The sequence below is a fragment of the Aspergillus nomiae genome (assembly GCF_001204775.2).
Source record: "Aspergillus nomiae NRRL 13137 chromosome Unknown contig00021, whole genome shotgun sequence".
Taxonomy (NCBI): domain Eukaryota; kingdom Fungi; phylum Ascomycota; class Eurotiomycetes; order Eurotiales; family Aspergillaceae; genus Aspergillus; species Aspergillus nomiae.
Genome location: NW_015378076.1, coordinates 41,910 through 62,084, shown reverse-complemented (window position 1 = coordinate 62,084; position 20,175 = coordinate 41,910). Strand labels below are relative to the sequence as shown.

The window sequence follows — 20,175 nt, the reverse complement described above, 5'->3', positions numbered from 1 at the left end:
ATGTCTCTACATAATAACAACTGGCGTATTGGCATGTCATCAATATTCAACTCTATCACCTTAGTTTAATCTCGAATATTTCGATGTATATAGATATGGTTATACTTCGATGGGTAAACAAGAATCATATCCATTGTCTTATTCCGATAAGAGAATTTTGATATTCCAACTAGGAGGAATATTAGACAAGCCCTAATCCTATGCCCAGTTTTGCGGCGAGGGCGCTGTTCGAGTCTGGAATCCTGAAATCTAGCCTCCTTGCATGGGGTGAATTCTCTTCGACCCGAGTTAATCAGAATTAAAGTAGGCGCCATCCCCCACTGTGATGACCCACCGCATAATGCAATTTGAAGATCGTTATGGATCCCTTCATTGGCGCCCTCTTGGACGGAGTTCTTGACAACAACAATTATGCATAATTTGACATAAACCTGGGGTTTGCAGGCATCATTTCTGCTAAGCATGTAGGAAGCCCTCTGGGGAAAGCGTGGTCTAGGACGGGTCATGGGGAAAGGAAAATATCCTATGGTGCAATTTTTATATATCAGTCGAATGCTTTGTTTCCTGGCATAAATTATGAACTAGTGCGGTCTCCGCAGGTATCAAACAAGGTGAGGTTGCTGACTGCAGTGCCTGTGAACAACGTGAAGACTCGGCAGATCCTCCGACTTGTCAGTTGGACATGATATCAAGACATCAGGATTTAGCTGCACCCGTGGCCAATGGGATGATGACGGATGGGTGAAAAGATCAGTTAGTGTATAGCGCTAAATCAATGTGACTCTATTTTGCTCAGTGTTTTCAATACGGGTCTTGTATGTAATATAAATACCACCTTACTGAGACATCGAATTGATTCTAATTTAGTAGGAAGTGAAAAATTAGTTTTATCAGAGAGACGGGAGAGATTGGATTGAGTAACGGTGATGTCGCGCTGTCACTGTAGGCAATGAGGCAATGAAAATCCTCTGATTGATCCCACCCTGCTTATTGATTCATTACGCAAGAAAGAAGATCAGGACGATCAGTGGGTTTGACAACACAGTCTTGCAACCTTATTGTATCACCTCAGCTCCCCGGTTAGTTCCTGACACATTCTGGAGCCGAAAGAAAACGATTGTTGCAGGGTTGGGTGGCTGGTCGACGTTTTCCTATTGATTGGTGGTCCAGGGAGGAGAACTTGCGTAACGCACACAGTGTGACTGTTGTTTGTCATTGGGCTTGCTTCTCCTCCCATTCTTTGGTTTTGATATTTTTTTTTTTTTTTTTTTTCCCTCTTAATGCAGGATTTTATTCTTAGAAATTTAATTGATTAGTCGTCCACTTTTACTTTCCCTTTTCAACTGTTATTTTATTTCTCTGGACTGCTCTAAAGGTAAATTTCTTACCCGCGGTCCAATCGGTTAGTGTCTGTCACGAGGTACCAAACAAATAAGCATCCAAGGAAGACTGCTTTCTCGACCCTGAAAGTCTAATAATTCACTCGGAAAATGAGTTCTGAGATGATGTTCAGCGTAAAGAAGGATTGGAAGGCGGTTCGACAGAACAAAAACACAAGGAAGCATGGTCAGCCCGGCCATGGTCAACTACACATAAGCTGTATAGATCTACTTGATATACATCTAAGAATAGACAAGCCACCGATGAGAGTTCTGCCCAGTCCGCTTAGACTTGACTAACGCCATCGTCCGACCCAAAACCAAACTACGGCGAAACAGGCTGGAACGAACTACGCTGATAGGCGACGTTCCGTCGTCCAGACAAGAAGACTTGCCTTTCCCCTCTTATTGCGTGGCGCCTGTCGTCAACCCCAAATCCAGATTAAGTCAAAAAGGCCTCGACAGTCCTCGTGGTGAACCTTAGTTGAAAGTGAACCTCAAACCTCATTGTTTTCTTTCTCTTTCTCTTATCTCTTCCTGCCGACTTTCGTTTGCCGACCCTATACACGGCCACTCTCTTCCACATACCCATACTGGTCATCGTCGCTTCCATTGTCGATCGCTCATTGTCCGTTTCCCCCCTCCAACCCATCCCGTCGGTTGCCTGTTATCTGGTCTGATACTAATCTTGCAGGATCCAGTGCCGATCGTCTGATAGATTTTATTTGACAACCTGTACCTGTCGCATCACGCCTTCTGTTGCGACGATAACAACAACAACAACTGAGCATTGCTTTTCTTTTCTTGGGACGGTAAACTGAGACAAGCATATTGGCGCATACTATTTTTCTGGACTCGAGGGGTATAAATACTATTCCATTCCAGAAGGGCAAACTAGACGTCAGGTTAGGGAGAGGATCCAAAAATTCAACCCCACGCGCACACGCTCGTTTCGTTGGCTGCCTTATCAAGGGTTCGTTGAAATCAAGCGCCTGAGACACTCGCTGTCTGCGACAATTGAACCATACATTCCTTGGCGGTTTCCACTCCGCTTGCTGTTGCGCTCCACAACGGCCGCTATAGTGCAGATAGATCGCTACGAAACAAATTCCAGGGTAGTCAGGCGCTAAGTACGACGGGGAGTATTAAAAATGGCGTCCCCCCAACAGCCCGCGCCCCCGAGACACAGTCGGGGGTTCAGTTTTGGTGGCAGGTCAGACAAGTCCAGCAATTCTGGCAGCAATAAAATTCGTCTCACCGAATCTGCTGAGGAGAAACATAAACGTACTTTACATACCAAAGCCGACCCTATGGTTGCTATGAGCGAGGCGCAGCCAAGTATGTTACCAAATTTAACTCCCATGCTTCGATTTTGTGTCTCATCATCTGGGTTCGCATTGAACCTGTTCTCATTTTTGTTTCTCTCAACCCCCGCCCTGTTCACATTTTTTCCCCGATTGCTTTGGCACATATTTCCGAACTGACAGGTCATATCTAGTGTTGGTTGCTTTGGAAAAGTCCACTATCGGCTCTTTAAGGGAGATGCAGCATAAAGACCAATTCGGAAATGTCATAAGTTCGTTTACAATTCTCTTCAATACTCAGAGCCTCGCTATGGGAGAACGATGGACTAATTGTCTGTTTTCATTGAATAGCTGACCCCGATCTCTCCAATCCCACCCGTCCTCGACTTGAACGTCCGCTGGATACAATTCGTTCTTTTGAGGCCGCCATCTATGGATCGTACAACAGCAGACCGGTATCATATGCTAGAACAGGTATGTTCGGCCTCGGAAAAATATGTGTTGTAGGATGCTAATTGAGGGCTAGACCATGAATCCACACCTGGAGCAGAATATAGTAGACGCAGCAGTTACTACGGTGGTGCGTCACCTGAAGTTCATCACATTCATGTTTATCTCCATTACTGACTTGATAATGCGACCACAGGACACAACGGCCACCACAGAGGCTACAACGACCAAAATGGCTACTACAATGGACGTGGAACATATTCCCGACCGGAGAGTTACATGGAAAGCAACTATGGCGGCGGGCCGCCCCCTGAGAATCATTACCCATACAATCAAGGCGGCGGAAGGCGACCACGTCGGCACCGCATGGAGCCCGAGTACCATGGCGCACAAAATGGATATGGATCTAATGGCTACCACAAATCGTACGAAAACGTGACGGCAGCGTCTGGTTCGGGGAGCAATACCGATCCTTGGGCCAACAATTCAACCGATCCAAGCTCTGTGAACAGCTCAATCGATCAGCTACAACTTCAACAACAACAGATGCAACAACAACAGCTGCTCCAGCAACAGCAGCAGGAGAGAGCAGTCGCAGAAAGGTATGGGTTCGCGGGATTCGGCCCTGAACCGAACCTCAGTAATGGCGGTGCGTTAGCCTCTGGCGCAGCTGGAACTGGACCAATTAAGCTTGGGAATTCCGCTCCAGTCGCCGATCCCACCGCTGGAGGCCCCGTGGGTGGACCAGCCTCAGCCGCGGGTGCGCCCACCACCCGTCGCCATCTACGCAAAGCTACGAACGCCTCCGATGCGAGCGATACGAAGCGAAAAAGTTGGTTTAAGCGAAGGTTCAGCAAGGACTAGTCCATTCATTTCCTCCACTTTGGCCCTCCCCCTTTAACCGACCCAAATATTTGTCGTTCAATGCGTGTTTTCTCACCTCACATAACGGATGTAATAACTCATTTGGCGTTTTACTCTCGACTCACAGCAATGGGATCTACGGAATGGGACAGTACAGGAACTTGTGTGTATTTTTTTTCTGTTTTTAATTAGCTTCTAGCTTGTTATTATGCGTCTTTTTTTTGCTGTTTTATTGTTTTTATGTATCTTCAAGCACGCAGTTGATGGACGTTACGAGATTACGATACAATGGTGGATTTAAAATTAGTTTCATGGGATAGTACTTGGCAAAGGGATCATTCATTCGATGTTCAGTGATATGGGCGAATTTATTTATTGTTATTATGAAATGAAGATCGGTGTTGTATATGTCTTGAATCTGGTTCCAGACGCGGATCTGCTGATCAATATGCAAATGTGAGCGATCATATCGGCAACTTACTTGATACAAAGAGGATTTAGAGCGGCCGCAAGCGCATCTTATTGAGGCTTCTATAGCTTCTCGCCATCAAGAACTGGACATTAAGATATATATAAAACTCAATAACAACAAGGACTAAACAACACTCAGATACATCGAACAACCATCAAGAAAGATCACATAACATGGGAATCAAGCTTAAACACAAACACACACATAAACCACACTACCACATTGCGAAAACCCCATCCTGCACCAAAAGCAGGAATAAAAGGAAGGTGAGATGGGAAGAAGAGAGTCATCTCTTCCCCATAAGCTTATACTTCAATCTATCCGCCCATCCATCATGCGCGAGCGCCTTCTGCTGTTTCTTCTCCTCATCCCTCTTCTTATGTGCCTCGTCGAGATGGACATTTCCTTGTCCGCCGCGCTGACATCGTCAGAACACAACTCTCCTTTACGCAAGAAAGGCAGGGGGCCGGGGGTCAAAGAATGAACATACACCGATGTGATAATCGCCGTCGGTCGAATTGCGAATCGCCAGCTCGGGAATGATTTCCGCGTCGTGAGGAGTCCCCGCCGTGGGACGTACGTGGGGAGACCCGATGTTGCCTGCGCCGCCGCGCTGTTGCAGTCTAGAGGTCAGTGATCTATGATGGTCGGTTGGGGTTGGAGGGGAAGGTATGTATGGACTCACGCCGGCGGAGTATGCGCCGTCGCCTTGGTCTCCGTAGGCGCCTTCACGGACTATACCACCGTCGACGTATCTGTGGTGTATTTGTTAGACGGGGAATGTGTGGAGGAGGGATACTGGGGCGCACTGGGTGGAGTCGGCGCCGATGTTGCCTTGACCTGGGGTAGGAGATGGTATGTTAGGGCGAGTTCAGTGAGAGACGTATGACGCTTGATAATATATTCAAGAAGGGGGCGCACCTCCGCGGCCGTGGGATACGATGGGTTCGTGTTCGCCCATAGTGCTAGAAGTGATGTGAGTCTGGAGCTGGGATAGAATCCTTGATGTTTTGAGAGAAGTTGCTTGCGCGCGAAAGTCAGGCTAGGGGTTCAGTACTTATATCTATGCACTGGTGGGCAGTCGGTGCTTTCCAGAAGGATTCCAAATGGATGGGAAGTAAACTCAAAGGTAAAGTTTAGGAACGAGAAACCACGAGAGGGTCTGATGCGATTCCTCAGGATTCAGGAGATGGACTAGGCCCTGAACGTCCCGAAATATTCCCTAAAGGTTTATTGAACACGGGGTTTATCAGGCATTGGGCTAACAATCGACATATACTAACTCGGTGACGTCGGTACAAGCCCATCAATCGGGCAGATAAATGATAAGATAACGAGGCTGCGATGCAATCCATTGGTCCAGTTCGTGACTAACGATCGTTGATAACTCGTCCCGTGGATAAGACACCCGTCTTGGCAGGTGATTTTGGAATACGATTGAGTAAACATTCACATTCATGAGCACTACGCTGCTATAAATCACCAGAATGACAGTCTCCCTCGCTACATTCCTACGATAACAAAACACCTACTGCGTGTATTAAGCCCAGCACCGCCTGTTGCCTCTACTTCTTCTGTTCGGCGGCAGGACCTCCACCGGTGGTGGGAAGACCCATGAAGATCTTGAATGAATCGTAGCTAGCGAGTGTCAGTACTCAAGTCCTATAATCGTGGAGAAAGAGCGGCAAGAGATACATACATCATCCATTGCAAACCGGTCTACAAATCCCTTTGGTTAGCGGATACCTCAACAAGGTCTGTTGTTGACTTACCAGAGTTCCGATCATGACAATTCTGACGGGAAGACCATTCCACAGGCCAGCAAAGCCAATTTCCTTGTAGATCCGACCCATAGCGGCACCAAAGGCTTCACCAGGCTGTCTGTTTGCGTTCAATTTACTCACCATCACATCAGCGGGATGGGACACAACAGCGCATAGAATACCAGCCAAGTAGCCTCCAGTGAAAGCCACCCCAGTCTGTGCGCCTTTGTTGTAATCAGACTTCTGACCCGGTAGGTAGTTGTAGATCATCTCCACGATGGTTTCGAATGAAGCAAACTTCATCATGGTGTACGGAATCTGCCGACCCCACAACGGATATAGACCCTTGTAAAGTCTATTCGAAGTCAGTGCGGTCCAGCTGCATCTACAACGTATAATCGAGTGCTTACCCTGCTACTCCTTCCTTCGAAACGACGTTGGAAATCCCCGTGAAAGTCGATCGGATATCAGGTGGGATTGTTGTCTGCATGCGCACCTTGACGGCCTCGAAAGGACAGAGTGCTACATCAGCAATAATCTCTGCAGATGCACTGGCTGTGAGATACAGGGACGTCTTCCAGCGATTTGCGTTCTCCACTCCAACCAGGTTGCTATAGAACTTCTTGAAAAACTCATAGCCACCGTACTTGAACGCTCCTTGGGCCTTCATTCTGTTAGTCAGCTCCGTATATTGAATGTCAGGTATTGTATCACCAGCGTACACTGTATCCAAAGAAGGTAGGCCCCCAACCCGTAAATACTCCTCTGAAGCCCTCTGCGGCGCGAATAGTACGAAAAGCCTCTAGGTTGCTTTTGTAAAGCTGAGGATCAACCTGGCGTCGGCATTTGATGAGATCCAGTGGCGTCACAGCAGTGTGGGTAAGGCCCTATCCACAATCAGAAGATTGGAACAGTGAGTAAAGCGACTATATCATTTTATAGGGGAAACCCTACGCAAGCAAGAAGTCCGCCGACTGTACAGGCTGCATAATACTTGGGAGTCCACGGTTCAATTTTACCGGTCTTGGCCTGAGCCTTTTGGCTTGCAATATTGAATTCGCGTGACGCCTCCTTTGCAATAGCATCTGCCTTTCTTTTGGTATCATCAACCACACTCCAGGCTGGAAACGGCTCCTGCCTTTTTGTTCCTGCAGCTCCCGAAAGCTGCGACTGCTTTCCGGATTGGTTTGGAGGGTGCTGTGAGGAAAACATGCTACTGATGATATCTTTAGAAGGAAACATTTTAGTGAGAAATTACCTAGTTAAATCATGTTAAAATATTGGGTTTATTGTAGGTTGGGAGGTCTCCACAGGACCAAACCGCACGTACTGGTGGTTGTATATCTATAAAGAAGATCGTCCCCACTTCTAGGGCAGTCGGTATCTCAATCAGTACAAAACAGTTGGAACACGAGTCGCTCGAACTGCTGACCTTTTCTTCCTGTTAGAGATACTAAAGAAGCAGTATGACAGTCTAAATAGTAAACCAAATGTGACTCAGTCCGTAGCAGGACCCAAACAACCGAAAAGGGAAGAGAATCTGACACTGCGGCAGCGACCGGCAATGACGTCGCATGGTATCGTGACATCCACTCCTAAGAAGGTGTGGTTGGCGCCAAACCCGATCGGCTTAGAGGACGGAGACTAAGGCTCGTGGGCCGCAATCGATAAATTTATCATCCATTGGAACAGACTTCACCTGTGATATTGTCAACACCCTCTTTACCCCATATCCTTTGCTCTTACTGTCTGCACAGCCGTGTTTCTCCGAGTTTACCCTGTGTTACTTACTGTCTCGATTTGAAGCCGTTCCTATCCTCAATTGGACCCTATAGTTGGCCCCTCTTCGTACCCCTCCTAGTCGCTTTGCTGCCCCTCCTGTGAATCACTCCGTGGATATGGCTTCCTATTCGACCGGCAGCGAGGCATTTGCCCGCGAAAAACTCTCCTCCGCCGTGGAACAGTCCACGTCCCCGTCGTTGTGGGCAGACAAGTACCGAGGGGTTCGTTACCCCTCTATGTTGGCACTTCACGCCTACCTGCATAGACCCATTGTTATTCCCTATTTACTGACAAAAGAATTCTAGGCTACAGTTGAAGATCTGGACCCCCCTCCGGCACTGTCAGTCTCCCCTAGCGATTTGGTTTCCTCCGCCATGCTCGCAGCCTACGAACGTGATTTCACTCATTTAACCGTTACTTCTTCTACGAAACGATCCCTACTTGGCTACCTTAGCATTCCCCGCCTGAAGCAACTTTTGAAAGAAGGAACTATCAAAGAGTCAGACTCCGTGTCTGCCGCCATGCAGCGGTTTAACCGGAAGCGGGGCTTGTACCAGGTAATCACAATGGAGACTCCCTTGGAGGAACTGGAGCAATTTTTCGAGAGTGAAGCCGGCCCCAATGGCGAGAAGCGAGAGAAACAAGAGTTCGCCGTGGTAACAGATGTATCGCGGAAATTCGTGCTCGGGGTGGTAACGAAGAGTGATCTGGAGGAGTTCGTGAAGCGGAGGCCATAAGTCCCTGAATCTTAACGCAGTCCTCTTTTTCATTTTCATTTTCATTTTTCTTGTCTCTCTTCTTCTGCTCGGGTTCAACTTGTTTATATACAGTCTGTCGGTGCATTTCCAGGCGCGGCTTCTTCAACATGGGCTGGTTGTAATACTGGAACTATCGTCTTCCACAAAGGTCCGAAACGGGACTACTTAACGGCCCGCGGCACCCCTGTGGGCGTGTTTTACCTACGTGGATCTAGATGAATGATGTAGGAACCTCACATATTCAACTGGTATTCCTACAGTCCACATGACTTATCATCCTTGGGCCAAACCAAAGTAGAATTACAACACAGCTGTCCGCGAACGCCGCATATTAAGTACAAAGACCAAACGCATACATGTAAACCGATTGGTAATCCCGCCAGGGGCCACAAGCCCCTTATTGCGCCTTCTTTTCTTTCTTCTTCGTTAAGGCTTCTCTCTCCAGGCGATCATCCTGCCATGCAACAAAGACATACGCAAACAAGACGATATTGGCCGTAACAGCCGCAATAATGCCGGCGACAGTTGGACTCGCTACCTGATGTTAGAACTCATACCTCAAGGGTACACGGAAGCCATGGAAGAAAGAAGTAAATAAAGAGACCAGGGGACAAAGGAGCATACCGCCAAACTTCACTGCGACAAAGTACATGCCAATGGGCAATGAGACCATCGCGGCGGAAAACCCTAGCAGTTTGAAGATGACATTTCTGTAACGAACTATTAGTAGCTGTGACAATTCATCGGTGGGGCACTCTGAGCGGCACGGCTTGATTCGTAGAAGACGGTACATGTCTACTAGTATCGGGTTCGACGCCGCGCATCGGCCATGTGGCATGAATGCAGATTGAGGATGGAAACCAGACGGGGAAAACTCTTACGTGGGAACTGCAGGCGTAACATCGGAATCGGACGTTTTCTCCGGTGCAGGAGTAGCGACCGCTTCTGCGTATGATTTACCCTGAGGACGACGGCTGGCCATTTTGGATTGTAAAGGGTGTTGATACTAAGTGTGTGGACCGAGCAGATATGATGGATACCCTTGAGGGGGCTGGGAGAGAAGGGAGGAGTTCAACTGCACGTAGCAAGCTAATCGAATGGAGGCTAAATTGATCTCTGAGCCTTATGATTATACTTATGGACCGTTTTCCGTGGCCAAAGACGAAAGAAGAATTGTTTATTGAATGGATTGATTTACTCAATCCAGGCGACGTAATTCAGGTGAGGTCATTGCATGCACATCTCTCATTGGTCCGCGGCCATTGAAAGCCTCCGATTGTCAAAAAGCTCCAACATTCTTTCAATCTTGAGAAATCCTACGCAACACTTTCGATTCAGGTGGACAGATGCACAGTATATGGTAAGTGAATTTTTTCTCTTCATGAATTTCTTACCCTGCTCCATGGTTATCATTTGGAGAGGTCGCAGGATTTCCTTGCTTGGTCTTTAATTGAAGCGCCAATACACGTGACCGCGGGCGCGTCTGAGCGCGTTTTTTGCGGAGAAAAAAAGCCCTTTCTTGAACTTAATCTGAAGGAAAAGTTCAGGTTGGGGAAAAGAAGGAACTTCCTCTCGGTCGTCTGAGCGAAGCTGCCTTCCTGCCGCAGTGGCCGGGCCTCAACTTAATTCACCAGTATCGGACAAGCCTCACTAACCATGGACGATTCAGTTCCTGATACCCCGGTTAGCGACAAAAAAGTCATTCACAATACGCCGCCCGGGAGAGAAGACGAAGGATATGAAACTGTCGCCACTGTTCCGCTGCCACACTTTCAACAGCCCGCAACCCAGTCCCTGACCCCGGCGACCCAACGTCTAACACAACCAACACAGATTATAGAACCGCCCTATTCTGCGAAGGGCAATTCAGTCATTCAAGTTGCTGCATCTTCCCCGCCAGGTCCTACATCCTCTCCTTCTCGTCCTGCCTTGCCCGGTGGTCGCCTTGCCAGCGCAATGGCCCCCAGCGGTACCCTGTTCCGCCCCCCTGCGGTAGGCCCTGCGAAGCGTGCGCCGGTAATAGATCTTGAGGATGACGGCCCAACGTACCGTGGAGGGTCTTCGGACGACGATGACATTCAAATGACAAGCAGCACTGACATCAAGCCCTCCTTGTTTGCCAAATCTTCGCGGAACCCCGAAAAAGTTTTGGACTCACCGGGAGGCGCAAATAATTCTTCTTTCGACCGATTTAAAGAGATTACCGCGTCCGCCGTCTATAATCCATCGAGCGCAAAACGCCCTGCAGCTCAAATGGACCCTGTACCAAAAGGGACTGCGGTCAAGAAGCTTCGGCAAGATGGGCCCTCCCGCGCGCAGCCGGTGCAGCTGGATATATCGTCTTTACAGGATATTGAAGACTATCAGTTGAGGGCCAAGGTAGAGAAGATGCAAAGAGTGATCCCACAAAAATCCGTTAAAGCTTGCATGCAAGCTCTTTTAACGAAGCGTGGAAATTACGACGATGCTCTGGATTACCTGGCTAGCATGGTTGAAGGTGAAGCAGATGGAACAGCCGACTTGTCGGACGATGAATTGGCTTTGAATAAAAGAGCCTCTCCCGTTGCGCCGGCGAAGCAGCAGATCAAAGCTCGAGGAACTATTCAGAATAAATGGGCTGCGATGCGCCTGGAGAATCGCAGCACCCCGAAGGCACCTGCGCAACCGTCCGACGAAGAATCCAAACCAAGGAGACGTTTAATTAGAGGGCCAAAGACCCGTGTGTCTTCCCCGAGTCCAGATCGCTCAGAGTCTCCTCCGAAAAAGAAGCCCGGCCGACTTATTCAAGGGCGGAAGCAGCCATCACCCGAACCTTCAGAACCCGAGGCATCCATGTCCGATGACTCAGATTCTGGTGTAGAAGCTATTCCGGAGGGTGAGAGTGCATTGGAGACCAGGGTTCTCAGGTTCTTCAATACATGCAATGTCCTTGACCTTGCGGACATTGCCGCAATCACCGAAGATGTTGCGAGCGTCATAATTTCTAACCGACCTTTTGCGACTCTGGACGAAGTACGCGTTGTCACTGCGCCTACGACGGAGCAAACCGCGAAGCCAAAGGGTAGTCGTGGGCGTAAAACGCCCAAGCCTATTGGTGATAAAATTGTGGACAAATGCATGGATATGTGGGTTGGGTACGAAGCTGTTGATTCGTTGGTGGCAAAATGTGAGGCGCTTGGAAAGCCGATTGCATCGGAAATGAAAAAATGGGGCGTCGATATCTTTGGAAAGCGTGATGGGGAATTGGAGCTGACATCGATCAACCCCGGGGCATCGCATGACTCTGGCATCGGTACCCCTGCCAGTCAGCGCTCAGAGGATGATAGTGATGGTCCTGCGACTGGCTCCCGTAAAAGCCGATTCATATCCCAGCCTGGTATTATGCGCGAAGACTTGAAGATGAAGGATTATCAAATCGTCGGGATTAATTGGCTGTCGTTGCTCTTCGAGAAAGAATTGAGCTGTATCCTGGCGGACGATATGGGTCTTGGGAAGACTTGCCAGGTCATTGCATTTTTGGCTCATCTGTTTGAGAAGGGCATCAAGGGGCCGCACCTCATCGTCGTGCCTTCGTCCACAATCGAAAACTGGCTTCGAGAGTTTCAAAAGTTCTGCCCAGCCCTCTCCGTTATGCCATACTACGCTGGCCAGGCTGAGCGCGCAGTGATTCGAGAAACGATCGAGGACAACAGGGACAGCATCAACGTTATTGTCACTACGTATACCATTGCCAAAGCCAAGGTTGATGCACACTTCCTGCGCAACATGGACTTCACCGTTTGTGTGTATGACGAGGGTCATATGCTCAAGAGTTCTACGTCTGTTCTCTATGAGAAATTGATCAGAATCCGGGCTCGCTTTAGGCTTCTTTTGACAGGTACACCGCTCCAGAACAATCTCCAAGAACTTGCCTCTCTTCTGGGCTTTATTCTTCCGAAGGTTTTCCAGGAGCGCAAGGAAGAGCTTCAGAATATCTTTGCAAACAAGGCGAAGACCGTGGATGAATCCCACTCTGCCTTGCTTTCTGCACAACGCATCGAAAGAGCAAAGTCAATGCTTAAGCCTTTTGTACTGCGACGCAAGAAACACCAGGTCATTGATCTGCCCCCCAAGATTTCTAAAGTTGAATATTGTGAGTTAAACGAGTCCCAGAGGGAAATTTACGAACATGAGCAAGAAGAGGTCCGTAAGCTGTTGGCCGACCGAGCAGCCGGAAAGAAGACAGGCAACAAGTCTGCAAATATCCTGATGAAGCTACGCCAGGCAGCTATCCATCCATTGCTATACAGGCGTCACTACAATAACACTACATTGAGCCGCATGGCGAAAGCTTGCCTCAAAGAAGAGCAGTGGTCCCTGTCAAACCCGGATATCATTTATGAAGAGCTACTGGCATATAATGACTTCGAATGCCACACTATGTGCGTGAACTATCCTAAATCGCTTGGGAAGTTTGCGCTGAAAAACAATGAATGGATGGACTCGGGTAAAATCGATAAGCTTTGTGAACTGCTGAAGCGATTCAAGGAAAACGGTGATCGCACTCTGATCTTCTCCCAATTCACTATGGTGATGGATATCCTCGAACACGTTCTTGAAAACCAGCACCTTGGTTTCGTTAGACTTGATGGCCGGACGAACGTCGAGGATCGCCAGTCCATCCTCGATGCGTTCCATGAACGGACAGAGATTCCGGTGTTCCTCCTCTCCACAAAAGCCGGTGGCGCAGGTATCAACTTGGCCTGTGCCAACAAAGTGGTGATCTTCGACTCGAGCTTCAACCCTCAGGAAGATGTACAAGCCGAGAACCGCGCTCATCGTGTGGGCCAAACACGCGAGGTGGAAGTCATCCGACTCGTTACCAAGGACACAATCGAAGAACAGATCTACGCACTAGGACAGACGAAACTGGCTCTCGATCAAGCCGTAGCAGGCGAGGATGCCGCCGAGTTGAAGAAGAGTGAAGAAGCAGGCATGAAAGCCGTCGAGGATATGCTCATTGCCGGCTCAAATGGAGAGAAACAGAACTCCTCATGAGAACATGTCCTTGAAGATTTCATACATCCTAGCATTAGCCATCTTTACGAAAGTCGCAACCATTCGAGGACGTTTGGGGCCGTGTAACAAACCTCGCAAAGACTACAGAGCCTATACCGATTGCATTTCGTTTTTTTTCTTTCCTGCTTTTATCATGCTTTACTGTACTTTTGCTAAACCTCTGTCTGCATCGCCGTGTTATTAGCGATTTTACTTACCTGCACATTGCCACGGCATACAACTTGTCTTTTTGAGTGTGATGATGACCGTGTTTTTACCTGTCACGGCTCGCACTCAACATCTTGGTTGCATCTGATCTTGTTTGGACGCATTTGTCGTGTCACAGTGGAGTTAGCAACGTCTTGGGGCTGTGTTGGCTGTTTTTGACTAAACGGCTTCCTTTATTATCTTTTCGTTTTCCGACGCTTTTCTGCTTATAGAGACGGAGTATGAACTGGCTGTTTTAGAAATCATCACATCATCAGAACTAATAGAGCAAAGAGAATGATTGATCGACTCAATTACCTCGTTGGCAAGGCCCATTTATGTCACACATGTACGATACGATTGACTAGGGAATGGTAGGGGTGGGAAATTTGATATATCAGACTAGTATGATGAGATCCATGATTTTTGATATATTCGTGTATGTACCGTTAAAATTCACAAGACTTCAACCGACCGGCTTTTACCACACCGAGGGAATCTATAACTATGAACACCAAAGAATAATCCGGGAATTCAACACCATGTAATGCGATCAAGACAACAAAGGTAGAAAAAGCCAGGCGCAAATAAGAACAGGAAAGAGAAACAATAGCAGGGACTTTCAATGATTATGGGACTGTGTATCGATAGAAGAGCCTATTCCCGAGCTCATGCGGCGACTTCCTGTTTCTGAGATGATTGTGAAGCTGTTTCGGGGATTTCGAGATTGGCCTCGTTCGTCTCAGGCTTCGATTTCGTAGGGGCAGGGATGGAGTTTGTACGAATCGGTCCCACACCGCTGGTAGCGGGGGACGAGGATTTCGGCCGTGAAGCACCACCAGCTGCTCGGGCGGTTTCGTTGTTCTCAATGGCGTTCTGGACAGCCTTGTTTCGTGTCTCTTCGAAGAAAATTGATTTTCCCTTGAGGTTCAGGATCTCATCGACTTTGAGCGCAGCGGGCATGAGGTCATCGAACCTCAGGATGTGGCAGAAATCGGCATAGTTCTTGGAGCCCTTTGCGTCCCTGAACTCTTTGTTCTTGCCCGGGATCATAACATTCAGTAGATACTTGGTGTTGCCGAAGCGATTCTCGGACTCGATACAGAACTTCAGGTAAGCGTGAACGACGTCTCTGAATGGAAGTAAACCCCCATCTGCTTCGCTTTGGAAACAGGAAGGATTCGTCTCGGCGGATGTTGCAATCATTGCTCCATCCACGCCAAACTCTTCCATCAAAGCCAGCGCCTGGTCACGGGAGGTCACATCGCCATTCATGAGGCATGCGACGCCTGCGTTGTGGCAGATGTCACGGATCATACGTAGCTGGTCGCGGATTGCTCTTTCGCGAGGACGCATGGGTGGGGTTCGACAATGGACTGTCAGGCCTGTAATACCTGTCTTGACAAGCCTTGAAACCAACGCCTCCGTAATCTCCGGCTTCTCAAGGATGCGGATCTTCACGGAGATACCAATTTGGTAGGGGTTTCCAACGTCGCGGACAAGCGCCTCCAGAATCGAAACCAGTTTATCAGGGGTCCGTAACAAGGCCGCACCCATACCGCCACTTGTACTGAATGGTTTCGGACATCCTGAGTTCACATCGATCCCAGCAACATCACCAGCGACCATCTTGGCAGCTTGCACAGCGAGCTCGGGAGTGGCTGTACCGAGTTGGAAGATGAGTTTCCCTTTCTCTCGCACCGGATCGAGGCGGTAAATAACCGATTCCTGTGCTGCTGCTTCGGTGCGACCACCGTTCGAGGGCAGTCTCGTATATTCAATGCATCCGTTGCGGGGGTTCACGCGGCGAGTGGCGCCGGCGAGCGCGCGATCAATTGTTTCGGGACCCCAGACCAGATCCGCACCATATTTAAGGGCTGTAAGGCGAGAAGGTAATTCTCCTGACCGGACCATCGGCGCAAGGACTATTTTGCCACGGTAGTCGACCCCGTTGGCGGGGATGGGCACGCGAGGTGTTGTAGTGAGCGAAGTCATTGCGGAGCGGAGAAATCTAAGCATAGCATACTTCGAAGGAAAGGTGAATGACGGTGGGACTATCTGTCTGGTCGTGACTGACTCAGACGGCCAAGATATCGACTTCGTGGGTGTTTGTATAGTTAGTTATGGAGTTAGTCCATTATCCTTGGAAGGCGGAGAGAAAATGTCTATATCACGTGAAGATAAGCGATAAGTTAAAATTTTCCTCTTTTACTCGGGTATTGTGGCGGGTATCGCATATTGCCGGGCGGTACCTGCCAGTAATGGTGTTCTATTGCGTAGAATGGACTGACACCTTGGTGATCTGTCCGAACATTTCTATTTTCCAGCTATTATCTGGGAGATTCGAATCTTCCCATTGAGATGCCAATCCCACTAGTGCATTGGCAACCATATCCTAGTGTCTGACAAGCAGAATACGAAGGGAACCATGCACGTGACAGCCATGCTGATGGCGCCATTTCAGGCGTTCAGGCACCAGCGCCAAAAACCCTAAACTCAGATTTTATGTTTGTTAGATCTGAGGTCCCACTCCGGGCGAGACGAAGAGTAGGATTCGGTTATTGGATGTTCATATCAAGTGAGGCTGAATTTGTTGAACAAGACCGCCCTGGGCTCTCTCAGAGGCAACCCAGCAACCAAGAGTGGGAGCGGGACCAGGATAGTGGAGCAAATCCATAGGATTGATTCACCGGGACGGCCATTGACAATGGAATTGACCAGGCTTCTTGAAACCACCCCTTTTGCCACGTCAAGATTTTTATATAGAAGAGAATTTAATCTCTATGGACTACTATTGTTGAGAGCTCACTAGAACAGCGACTGAACGTAAATCGAGGAATCTCTAAACCATATGGATGTATATAGATAGTGAAGATCATTGGCAGTGTGGGATAATCGTGACCCTCTTGGCAACAAACATAGCAACGAACCTCGGAATGGCTTCCCGGCACCCATTTTCTTCCCGATAATTTCCACCTCCTTTAAATCTTCACAAGACAAGCCGAGCATAGAATTGCAATTGCACAGCAGAGCCACCGGTACTTATAGTTCCAATTGAGCCGACCGAGACGGGTTCTTGCAGCTTTCTTTTCCCGCAACCAATGTTCCTGGGGTCGTCATCCACCAGTCTCGTTTCAAGACTGCGCACAGCTCCATTAAACCGATTGTCCACCGCCTCTCCGATTGTCGCCCGCGTATCACGCACATCCGCAACGTTGGCTCCCCCCACTAAACAAGCCACCCCTCCTTCCTCTTCCTCTCCCTCTTCCCTCCTCTCTTCTTCTTCTTCCTCTCCTTCATCTGCCGTTTTGTCTCCTTCATCCTTTTCTCCCTCCCCTCGAGTTGCTCACTCGGCTTCGTCCGTCACAACTCGTGCTGCTTTAATTTCTCGACACTTTTCTTCGCCCGCTATCCCGCCGCAGTCGCCCACCATGTCTTACACCGTTCGAAAGATCGGCCAGGCCAACACCCTGGAGCACCGTGTCTACATTGAGAAGGATGGCCAGCCTGTCTCTCCCTTCCACGATATCCCTCTCTACGCCAACGAGGAGCAGACTATCCTTAACATGGTCGTTGAGATCCCCCGCTGGACCAACGCCAAGCAGGAGGTATGGGGGCAGAAACACTCAGTATCGCAAAGTACGGGCGCTGATTAAGTGTGAAGATTTCCAAGGAGGAGTTCCTCAACCCCATCAAGCAGGATGTCAAGAAGGGCAAGCTCCGTTACGTCCGTAACTGCTTCCCCCACAAGGGTTACCTCTGGAACTACGGTGCCTTCCCCCAGGTATGTTTCGCAACGCCATAGATGCCGCATGGTTCGATCTGTTGACGGTCTGCTTTAGACCTGGGAGGACCCCAACACTGTCCACCCTGAGACCAAGGCCAAGGGTGACAACGACCCTCTCGATGTCTGCGAGATCGGTGAGCTTGTCGGCTACCCCGGTCAGGTTAAGCAGGTCAAGGTCCTTGGTGTGATGGCCCTTCTTGACGAGGAAGAGACCGACTGGAAGGTCATCGTCATCGACGTCCAAGACCCTCTGGCTGCTAAGCTTAACGACGTTGAGGATGTTGAGCGCCACCTGCCTGGCCTCCTCCGCGCCACCAACGAGTGGTTCCGTATCTACAAGATCCCCGATGGAAAGCCCGAGAACCAGTTCGCTTTCTCCGGCGAGTGCAAGAACAAGAAGTATGTTTAAATGGCCCACATCTTTTGAAATTTGTATGATGTCTAATACGCTTATCAGGTACGCTCTCGATGTTATCCGCGAGTGCGCTGATGCTTGGGAGAAGCTCATGACTGGCAAGTCTCCCAAGGGCGAGATCAGCACGTAAGTATACATTCTCCTCCGTGGGAAGGCTAGACATGCTGACCAGATTCTATAGCGCTAACGTCACCGTTGCGAACTCCACCGACCGTGCTGACGCCGGCGAGGTTGCCAATATCCCTAAGGGCCAGAACCTCCCCCCTGCCCCTATTGATGGCAGCGTTGATAAGTGGTTCTTCATCTCTGGTGCTGCTGTGTAAATTGATACCAACGAAAGTAAATAAAAAGTTCCACAATTTTGGATTCAACCCCTGGGCGAGTCCACGTAATTTTACCCGATCTCCTCGTTATTTTCGTTGTTTGTCTTGCCCGTATTACTATACAACCTCCGCTAAACATCAAAAGGATGTATTTGCGATGTTTCGTAGTTCGTAGATTTGACTCTCAAGCCATGTACCTCGCAAACTAAAGATTTACATAATGCAAACAAGCACTTCTATAAATGCGGTATCCCTCAATGGCTAGGTAGTATATACACAACATAACGGTATCATAATGCTTTCGACGAGCTTTCCCGGTAACTCAACCGCTTCGCATCTGCAACGTAAAAGTACAAAAAGTCCCGATCTCCAAGCGCCATAGGCGGACCCTAAAATCAACCACGATAATAATAACGGATATGCGTACAAGAAACTCAATTAACCCTTCAAGCTCTCCTCTCGCTCGATAGCCCGTCCCACGCGCGCAATTTCCTCAATGACATCGCCGATCTTCATCTGGCGCTTTCCGACCTCGATTTTGAGCTCCTTCCCTCCCTTAAAGCCCACCGTAACCTCGGGCTGTTCTGTCGAGACACGGGGGAGTTGCTTAACCTTGATATCGATGTGCGTAGCGCTGGATGCCGGGGCAGTATTGGGATTGCGGAGGATAGAAAGTAGAAGCCTACAGGGGCGGGCGGACTTGGAGAACGGGTTGAAGCTTGTGCGGAGAGTGGTGATCGTCTGGACAGGAATAGTCATCTTGAACAATTGGACCCGATCTTGTTAGGCCGGAGAGCTTGAGTAATTGGAGATCTGCTGCATCGGATCAGTTGGGCGTCCTATAATTGATTGGTCGGATACTGACTATTGCGCGCGGCGTTGGCTTCTGAGTATAATGCTGACAGTAAGGGAGCTCTCGATGATGTGAATATCTTCGGTTTTGCAACGTCAATGATGGGAAATGACGGCGTATTTGCGGTTGTATATCAAACCCGAGAAAATTACCTCGACTTTCTCCAGGTATCGGGAAGCACAGGAATGTTTGGTGTTTGACGGAGATGCAAACATTGATTGGATGATCTTACCGTCGCCCACTTTGAAATTACCCGGCAGAATAATTTGAACAACTCCATCGATTGCTCGTTGAATTGTGCATCTCTTCTATAGCTTAGAGTTTAGGCGTCGTATCCAACCAAAGATCACTACTTTCGATTTTAAAAATTACGTTACAATGTGTATAGCCTTAGTTTTCATCCGAGCTAATTCTCGATCAATAAATCCTATTCCTCGTAGAGATATAATTATCAAACTATACCAGCGACGAAGCCCTTTTCCACGGTCGGGATTCTCAAGATCTGACCAGTGCGATCGTATAGACCGCCTCACTAATTTAACACCGCCTTCCCTTTCAGATATAGTCAATTGTTCCTGGACTGATGACGCTGCGGCCAGACTGGCCGTCTTGATGGAATTGTGTCTTCTACTGCTAGCATAACCTTTGCTTAATTGTGATATATTTGATTACCGTAGCGGGCGCAGTGCTACTAGAGGACTGGCTGAAATATATCCGATTATATGCATATTTGGCCGCTAGAATCCCGCTCTCGATTCGTGAGATCAACCTTATCCAACAC

General features: G+C 48.7%; 9 protein-coding genes across 9 annotated transcripts; 4 read left to right on the top strand and 5 right to left on the bottom strand.

Moving 5' to 3' along the window:
• Positions 1-2,530: 2,530 nt before the first annotated feature.
• On the top strand, positions 2,531-3,997 carry ANOM_001161 (uncharacterized protein; the record flags this gene model as incomplete). The annotated part of the gene is made up of 5 exons (XM_015546418.1): positions 2,531-2,717; positions 2,878-2,955; positions 3,035-3,157; positions 3,210-3,263; positions 3,330-3,997. 5 exons carry the CDS (start codon positions 2,531-2,533, stop codon positions 3,995-3,997), a joined length of 1,110 nt encoding a protein of 369 aa, XP_015410914.1.
• Positions 3,998-4,755: 758 nt separating this feature from the next.
• On the bottom strand, positions 4,756-5,430 carry ANOM_001160 (DUF3602 domain-containing protein; the record flags this gene model as incomplete). The annotated part of the gene is made up of 5 exons (XM_015546417.1): positions 4,756-4,887; positions 4,960-5,082; positions 5,155-5,224; positions 5,279-5,309; positions 5,391-5,430. 5 exons carry the CDS (start codon positions 5,428-5,430, stop codon positions 4,756-4,758), a joined length of 396 nt encoding a protein of 131 aa, XP_015410915.1.
• Positions 5,431-5,885: 455 nt separating this feature from the next.
• ANOM_001159 (putative mitochondrial phosphate carrier protein) lies at positions 5,886-7,474 on the bottom strand (the record flags this gene model as incomplete). Its single annotated transcript, XM_015546416.1, has 7 exons — positions 5,886-5,997; positions 6,023-6,107; positions 6,169-6,188; positions 6,242-6,587; positions 6,643-6,896; positions 6,955-7,119; positions 7,187-7,474. The coding sequence occupies 6 exons, from the start codon at positions 7,472-7,474 to the stop codon at positions 6,035-6,037; spliced, it is 1,146 nt and encodes a 381-aa protein (XP_015410893.1). The 3' UTR covers positions 5,886-5,997; positions 6,023-6,034.
• Positions 7,475-8,101: 627 nt separating this feature from the next.
• Positions 8,102-8,751, top strand: ANOM_001158 (putative cystathionine beta-synthase (beta-thionase); the record flags this gene model as incomplete). The annotated part of the gene is made up of 2 exons (XM_015546415.1): positions 8,102-8,235; positions 8,320-8,751. Exons 1-2 carry the CDS (start codon positions 8,131-8,133, stop codon positions 8,749-8,751), a joined length of 537 nt encoding a protein of 178 aa, XP_015410892.1. The 5' UTR covers positions 8,102-8,130.
• A 244-nt stretch (positions 8,752-8,995) lies between these two features.
• Positions 8,996-9,952, bottom strand: ANOM_001157 (vacuolar ATPase assembly integral membrane protein VMA21). The gene is made up of 3 exons (XM_015546414.1): positions 9,654-9,952; positions 9,397-9,482; positions 8,996-9,306 (listed from the first exon to the last, which is right to left on the bottom strand). Exons 1-3 carry the CDS (start codon positions 9,752-9,754, stop codon positions 9,170-9,172), a joined length of 324 nt encoding a protein of 107 aa, XP_015410909.1. The 5' UTR covers positions 9,755-9,952; the 3' UTR covers positions 8,996-9,169.
• Positions 9,953-10,428: 476 nt separating this feature from the next.
• Positions 10,429-13,809, top strand: ANOM_001156 (DEAD/DEAH box helicase; the record flags this gene model as incomplete). The annotated part of the gene is made up of 1 exon (XM_015546413.1): positions 10,429-13,809. The coding sequence occupies one exon, from the start codon at positions 10,429-10,431 to the stop codon at positions 13,807-13,809; it is 3,381 nt and encodes a 1,126-aa protein (XP_015410889.1).
• Positions 13,810-14,685: 876 nt separating this feature from the next.
• ANOM_001155 (tRNA-dihydrouridine(20) synthase (NAD(+))) lies at positions 14,686-16,011 on the bottom strand (the record flags this gene model as incomplete). Its single annotated transcript, XM_015546412.1, has 1 exon — positions 14,686-16,011. One exon carries the CDS (start codon positions 16,009-16,011, stop codon positions 14,686-14,688), a length of 1,326 nt encoding a protein of 441 aa, XP_015410891.1.
• Positions 16,012-17,117: 1,106 nt separating this feature from the next.
• On the top strand, positions 17,118-18,636 carry ipp1 (inorganic diphosphatase IPP1; the record flags this gene model as incomplete). Its single annotated transcript, XM_015546411.1, has 5 exons — positions 17,118-17,624; positions 17,681-17,800; positions 17,859-18,202; positions 18,261-18,344; positions 18,400-18,636. 5 exons carry the CDS (start codon positions 17,118-17,120, stop codon positions 18,539-18,541), a joined length of 1,197 nt encoding a protein of 398 aa, XP_015410890.1. The 3' UTR covers positions 18,542-18,636.
• A 343-nt stretch (positions 18,637-18,979) lies between these two features.
• ANOM_001153 (mitochondrial 54S ribosomal mL53 domain-containing protein) lies at positions 18,980-19,609 on the bottom strand (the record flags this gene model as incomplete). The annotated part of the gene is made up of 2 exons (XM_015546410.1): positions 18,980-19,282; positions 19,547-19,609. 2 exons carry the CDS (start codon positions 19,607-19,609, stop codon positions 18,980-18,982), a joined length of 366 nt encoding a protein of 121 aa, XP_015410886.1.
• Positions 19,610-20,175: the final 566 nt, after the last annotated feature.